The sequence below is a fragment of the Orbicella franksi genome, chromosome 10, assembly GCF_964199315.1.
Source record: "Orbicella franksi chromosome 10, jaOrbFran1.1, whole genome shotgun sequence".
NCBI lineage: Eukaryota > Metazoa > Cnidaria > Anthozoa > Scleractinia > Merulinidae > Orbicella > Orbicella franksi.
The window spans coordinates 11,306,393-11,313,757 of NC_138154.1; the positions used below are offsets into that span (position 1 = coordinate 11,306,393).

Genomic DNA, 7,365 nt, shown 5'->3' on the forward strand with positions numbered 1-7,365 from the left:
TTCCACATTGCTCAGTGTGCTTCACTCTGGTTTACTAGGTTCTTATGCCCACATGACCTGGTACAGATGTCTCTCATTGTAGGTGTTATAATTGTTTTGTCAAACCCAATACTACTTTGATCGGTTGGATCTGTTTTAAGATACAAAAAGATGACAACATATTTTTTATCATGCTATTCACAGTGGGAAGTTAATTAATTTGTTATTTGAAGAACACAAAGCAACTGTTATCGGCTTTTTAGGAGAATTTCTTGTACACACATTCATTGACTGTAATCACATTCCTGGTCGTGTTGAACTTGTTGCATATCAGCTTGACAGCCACCTTTCATTTTGAAAGGACCAGTCCATGTTTGTGAGTTGACACCACCATTCATTTTGAAAGAACCAGTCCATGTTTGTGAGCAACACAATTGCAACTTTAATAGGTTTTTAAGCTCTTCAATGCTGACCAAAGTGTATCTCTGAAATGACAGGGGTATCCCATGCAAATCCTCGAAGTTAAGCGTCATTGTCAGAGAAAACCGGGCAGTACCAAAAGATCGAGGTCGGCCGTTTACATTCATCTTTTCACAGTATAAAAGCTATCCGAAAAGATTAACAACCATGACATTTGCCGAGGTAGGCGTTCGTTTTTCTTCGAGATATCACCACATAATGATTTTGGCCTCTAAAGCGTCTAAAATGGCCGATATTTCGGGCAACTATAGGTGAGCCTAAAAGGTACTTCCTAGAAATTCCAGAAACTCTTATTTTCATGAGGTAATGTTTGTTCCCTTATTAGTTGATTGAGAAATACTAGAGGTCTTTCGTATTAATTCTATGGTTTTCACGAGGTGCCAAATATCGCCGCCGAATCGTTAATGAGCGTGGCCCAAATTTTAGCCATTTTCAGCGAGTCGTTTTCAAAAGTGCGGCAGTTTATTTCCACAGAAAGACATTCTTGTGATAGTCTTTTGCACTGTTATCAATATCCAGTTTAGGATCTTGATTAAGTTTAATTTTGGTTTCAGTGAGACCTATTAAGGAAAATGTAAAGGCCAATTCAGATAAGAGATTTACAAGATTGTCAAAATTGGCAGAAAGGCTCCTAATATTACAATTTAGTGCTGAAAAGGAATTTTTCCCATTAAAGCATTCAATAATGTCATTGTCATTATTAAAAGTTTCAGAAGTATAATAGTTAAAGTTTACCTCACATGGCATACGTAGATCTACATCAGATCTGGTTAAATGAGGTATATTTGATTCTGATGAGCTTATATCCAGGCGACGTAATAGACTATATTCTTGGGTCCTACTTTGTAAATTACTATTCATAAAGTAAACTTAATATATATGCTATACTTAGCTGGGAGATGACTTGAGTTACGATGAAGAATGCGATGAAGAGTAAGTTCATCCCTTGATCTTTACAAGGTCATTCATACCCATTATTGGGAGGACAGGGCTGGTATCATTTCTACGATGGAATATTTTCCCTGAAGAAGTCCAAATATACTTGAACTGTTTATCCTTCCTCACTTGGTAAGCTTCCTTGAAGAGCTCCTTATTTTTCTGGGTGAGACTCTCTGCGATGAAGATTATCTGGGCAATTGGGTAGCCAAGATCCTTGGTTGAAAGATCATTTAACTTCCTTCGGGCTTTATAGAACTTATCCTTGGTTATCCTTCTCACAAACTTGACAATAATTGGTGGAGATTTGTTACCCTTCCCTTTGTAAGACTCGCTGTTCCTGAGTCGGTGACTCATGGAGATATCTCGATCTTCAATATCAACACCCATCAGGTTAGCGACTTTAAGAACTATTTCATTTGTATCCTCCTTTGAGTGGCTACTTGGAAGTGGTATACCACGAATTTCCACACATTCCCTTCGAACATACTGCTCTAGATCATTATGGGCCCCAGATAAATCTTGCAGTTTCTTAGTGGTCGCTTGAAGTTCCATTTTAAGGGCCTGGTTCAATTTGGTAAGTTCCTTCCTCTCTTCATCAAAGGTAGACAATTTCTTAAGCATATGCTCGTATTTCTCGTTGATGAGGGACATGGACAGATTAATATCTTCAATTTTCTGATTCAGTGGTGCTAATTTTTTGTCAAGGATGGCTTCCAAAGCCTCTGCTGTAATTACTGACATGATTAAGGCGACTAGAACAACATATAACATGAAAAAATACTGAAGATACAACAGTTTTGGCAGAGCTCACAAAATTGCCGCCATCTTGTACACCAACCGCTGACCAACTTAGAAGAAAAATGTTTTATTCGCTTTCAAATGTCTTCTTGAGTATACGGGGGCAATTGAATGGCTTTTTCTTTTCTTTGCGTATTTCCAGCATTTTAACATTTTTTGGATATTATCTTTGGCCGTTTTTCAAAAATGAAAAAATTAAAATGTTCTTTGCCGATTTTGATCACTAAATTCCAAAAAAAAAAAAAATGCCCTCAACCTTCGGCCTGTGGTCGTAGTCAATGCCTTCGGCAAGTTTTACTTGATATGGACATTAAAATGAGGTCAAACCAAGGTAGACAATTATTCTTTTAGTCAGCTTATTATTTTATTCGTTTATGAGATAGGAAACAGTTCCTATTTCCTATCGTGTTGTAGACACACAAGTGGAACTGTGCGAGAACGAGAAATTGTTACACTTGCATCATGTAAGCAGTTCAAAATGCGACCAGGTAGTGAATAAAAAAAACAAAACCTCGCTTTGATGCAGCAGAAGAAGGTTGAATTCGCAAAAACAGTCGGCATGTGCTGTTAGTTAAGTGACTGGTTCCTGGTTTGTTCTAGGCTGTCTAAGGCCGCCAACCGTCTGCCAGTTTTAGTCACTATTAGTCGTAAATACTAATCGTACTTTCTGATACGCTTTGGTTAGCATATCAGGAGACTTTGGTCGACCCATGGTTCGTAGTCTCGCCAAAATACCCATGGCGATCGAAACCTAACAAACCTGCTATGCTGCCGAAGCATAACAAATAAGGTATGATTTGGTATTTACTTTCCTAAATTTGGCCAAGTGACCATGATGACGTAGCCATCTCAGGTCAGTGACTTGATGTCACACCGTCTCAGGACAATAGACACGGTTTCCGATTTGCCTATTGCTAATTTGGGTGCGGTTGATCATTAAATCGAAGACAGGCGAATAAAAAAAAAAGGCCTGAGTTTATTCGATAGAAGTACGGCGTTTAATGCGCGTTTTATTCAAAGACGTTTTTTAACAAAAATTATCACGCTGTTTTTGAGTGTTTTATTATTATTATTATTATTATTATTATTATAAGATTCGCACAGCTATTGATGATATTAAAGCTGGTTTCGGCATTGGCTCCGGGCAACAACAAGTTGCCTAGGGAAGCCAAGAAATACCCCTTGTTTACTTTTTCTCTTCTTTCTACATCTCCAGCACCTTTCTAAGAATTCTTGCCGACCCCAACAATGCACATCTCTGGATCAGTCCAACAGGAATGCCCACCTCAATGGCTCTCAGATTGTCCTTCAATCTCAGTGGTATTGATCCCAATGCTCCCACTACCACTGGAATAGCCTTTGTCCTCACACCCCACATTTTTCGAACTTCTCTTGCTAGATCTTGATACTTTTCAACTTTTTCATCTTCCTTCTCTCTCACCCCATTATCCTCTGGAATTGCCACATCTATAATCTGACAGCTCTTGTCTCTCTTGTCAATGATCACCAAATCCGGTCTCCTAGCCCCTATTTCATGGTCTGTTCGTACACTGAAGTCCCATAGAAGTTTGTAATCCTCATTTTCAAGCACACTGTCTGGAACATGGTCATACCATCTCTCCTTTCGTTCAAACCCACATTTTCCTGACAGGTCCCAATGGATTGCTCTAGCCACGTTATCATGTCTCCTTTTGTATTCTTTTTGTGCCAGTTTCGAGCACGAACTTACAATATGGCTAATGGTCTCGTTACTCTGCTTACAGATTCTACATTTCGGGTCATTCTGTGACTTGTCAACCATTGTTTTAATATAGTTTGTTCGTATTGCTTGATCCTGTGCAGCAATGATAAGAGCTTCTGTTTCTCTCTTGAGCTTTCCTTCTTTTAACCAGGTCCATGTTTCCTCACTTCTTTGTTCTTCACCCTGTCTTGCAAACTGTCCATATAACGGCTTTTCTTTCCAGTCTTGAATATTTTCAGTTCTTCTCCTCGCTTTAAAGTTGGCAGCTGTTTCTCTATTTGCATCCCCATCCCTCCTGACGGCTTTTAACAGTTCTTCCTCGCTTGTTTGGACATAACATTCTAGCGATACGTTTGCTTGATTGACACAATCCTCTACGGATATCAAACCTCTCCCTCCGTCCTTCCTTGGCACATAAAGTCGTGCCACGCAGTCCCGTGGATGGAACCCTCCATTCATGGTTAGCAATTTTCTTGTTCTGCGATCTAGGTCCCGAAGTTCTTGTTTCCTCCATTCAAGTATTCCTCCTGCATATCTAACGAGTGACACTGCCCAGGTGTTTATGGCTTGTATCAAGTTTTCACCGTTCAACTTCGAGCGGACAACTTTTTTAACGCGTCGTAAGTATCCTTTCCTGATTTTGTCCTTCATTTGGTCATGAAGCATGTCGCTGGCCTCAAGCACTCCTAGATACTTGTACCCTTCGCTTTCTTCCATTGCTCTTATTGTAGTGTCATCTGGTAGTGTTATGCCTTCTGTCTGTGCCAGTTTGCCACGTTTTATGACCAAGACAGCACACTTCTCAATGCCAAATTTCATACCGATGTCATTGCTGAATATTCTCACTGATTGTATCAGTGAGTCCAGTTGGCACTCACTTCTGGCGTAAAGCTTTAGATCATCCATAAAGAGAAGGTGATTGACCTTTGTCTTGTTGGCATATGTGTATCCCGCTTCGCACTTTCTGAGAACTAGGGACAGCGGAATCATGGAGACCACAAAAAGGAGGGGGGATAGGGAATCACCCTGGAAGATGCCCCTTTTGATGGAGACACTTCCAAGACTTTCTCCGTTTGATGTAAGTTCCGTTTGCCAGCCATTCATGGAATTTTCCAGTAAGGTCTTAACATTTTGAGCTGCACCAAATAGTTCTAGACATTCAAGAATCCAGGAATCCGGTATCATATCGTAAGCCTTCTTATAATCAATCCAGCCCATTGCAAGATTCTTCTTTCTTGATTTGGCCTCTCGTAGGACCATTTTATCAATAAAGAGCTGGTCATTGGTTCCTTGGGAGCCTTTCCTGCAACCTTTCTGCTCATCTGGTAGTACGCTCTCGGTATCCAGGAATTCGTAGAGCTTGTCAGATATTATCCCTGTTAGCAGCTTCCACATTACAGGTAAACAGGTTATGGGGCGGTAATTTCCTGCTACTGTGCCTTTCTCTGGGTCTTTCATTATAAGGACAGTTCTTCCCTTGGTCATCCACCCAGGAACGTTCCCACAGTCTAAGCATACTTGTAGTTGGTTTGCGATATTGTGGTGTAGGCCTGTAAAGTTCTTCAACCAAAACCCCTGCACTATGTCTGGTCCTGGTGCCTTCCAGTTCGGAACTTTCCTGAGAAACTGTGTCACCATGTCTATGGTGATGGACAACTCAGCTTGCTGTGGCAACTCCACTTCCTCTTTCAACTTCTTTAACCATTCTGCATCCTTATGATGTGTTGACTCTATGCTCCAAATGCTCTCCCAAAATTGCTTGGCTTCTTCTGAATCAGGTGTCATATCAGATGAGATTTTGTCTCCACTTAGTTCCGTATAAAATTTTCTCTGGTCTGTCTCGAACAATCTGTTCTGATGGAATTGTTTGTTTCTGTTCTCGTATCTTCGGATCTTTGTAGCCTTGGCAGTAATTCTTTGTTTGAGATCTTCAGAGACATGTTTAAGGCCTATTTCAGCAATCTTGTACTTTCGCTCCAGCTCACGTTTGTGGTGTTCTTTTAACATTCTGCCATGCAACAGTGCTGTCACTCTACTTAGATCCCGTCTCATTTCTTTGACCTGTGTTGTCAATCTTCGTTTCCATAAGGGCTCTTTTGGTTTTGTTCCTTTCTTATTCCTCACACCTAGTTCTTCTGTAACAACAACAGCTCCAGCATAGATAAGGTCATTGGTGTTAGTTATTCCCTCCGGGGCCATTTTTTTCAGTACTTGATTTACTTTCTCAACCTCTGCCTTTAACTTCTTTCTGTTGACCTTTCGCAGTGCTGGTAGCCGATCTCTTTCCTCCCCATTTACCGCTCTCATGATCCTATTGTAGATCTCGTTTTCCTCATCTGTGAGTCCTTCTGTGTCCCTACTCATGCTTCGCTGACTTGCACCTACATCCGCCTCATTATACATGTTTCCCGTGCTTGCCGATTGAGTCTCATTGTCTGTTTCTGTTACCAATTCACTGGTCAGATGAGTAGATCCACTTCCTTCATCACAGACTACTCCTCTACTATCCACTTCTCTCTTCAATTCCTCGATCTCTATATCAGACAACCAACCATTTGCTTTAATAGCTCTTGCTTGATCGGCTAATCTCTGTTCACTGATCTCAAACTCACCAATCTCCCTCCAGATGGCAGTCATTCGTTTTCTATATCCTCTGGTGCCAGGGTTGCTCTTGATGTAGCACTTCATCACAAGTTTGTTCAAATCCTTGGACCATTTTGCTCTAGCAGTAGCTGGATAACGGCCTGGTGCTGGCTGCTGTCCCCCAGTCACCCTGCCGGGCGTGACACCCTCACTCGTAGCATGGGTCCCATTTACGCCGTTAACATTTCCATCTTTATCATTCATCTCCATTAATTTGAAGAGCAACTATTTGACCCACTAGCTGGGGAGTTTGTATTTCAGAGTCCTCTTCTCCTAGGTGGGCTGTCGACCAAGACTACGGAGCCCCTCCTACCCCCTGTTGTGACCCTAACGTGGGTGGCTTAGGGGTTGCTGACACTTGCCAAAGGTGTCACCCCAGACTCTGGTGGGCGGGAGTGTCCATATTCCCGTAGTAGGCTAAGGTACCAACCTGTCCTACCCCAGTGATTATTATTATTATTATTATTATTATTATTATTATTATTATTATTATAAGTCCTTAAAGTCTTGTCGCTTTTAACTTATGGTGCCGAGTTCAATCCGTGAGCCTAGGGCAGTCATAAGTCTGCTGGATTACTTGATGGATAAAGTCCTCCTAAGTATGTGGCCAGTTCCAAGGAGGACGGTCTTCTGTAGCTCTGTTATTCTAATATTGCCTGGGATCTTGTCGATTTAGTTTTCTGTTCATTTCTTGACAAGTTCGAAAGCTTCAATGATCACTGGTACAGTTTTTGTTTTCATTCCCCACGTTTTCTCGATTTTAATCTCAAGATCTCTGTACTTTG

The 7,365-nt window shown here is 41.1% G+C and overlaps 2 protein-coding genes across 2 annotated transcripts; both read right to left on the reverse strand.

Annotated features, from left to right (window-relative positions):
- LOC145500301 (uncharacterized) lies at nucleotides 1–2,166 on the reverse strand. The gene is made up of 2 exons (XM_081479793.1): nucleotides 371–2,166; nucleotides 1–325 (listed from the first exon to the last, which is right to left on the reverse strand). Exon 1 carries the CDS (start codon nucleotides 2,137–2,139, stop codon nucleotides 1,399–1,401), a length of 741 nt encoding a protein of 246 aa, XP_081335919.1. The 5' UTR covers nucleotides 2,140–2,166; the 3' UTR covers nucleotides 1–325; nucleotides 371–1,398.
- Nucleotides 2,167–2,589: 423 nt separating this feature from the next.
- On the reverse strand, nucleotides 2,590–6,784 carry LOC145501641 (uncharacterized). The gene is made up of 2 exons (XM_081481071.1): nucleotides 3,676–6,784; nucleotides 2,590–2,624 (listed from the first exon to the last, which is right to left on the reverse strand). The coding sequence occupies exons 1-2, from the start codon at nucleotides 6,782–6,784 to the stop codon at nucleotides 2,590–2,592; spliced, it is 3,144 nt and encodes a 1,047-aa protein (XP_081337197.1).
- Nucleotides 6,785–7,365: the final 581 nt, after the last annotated feature.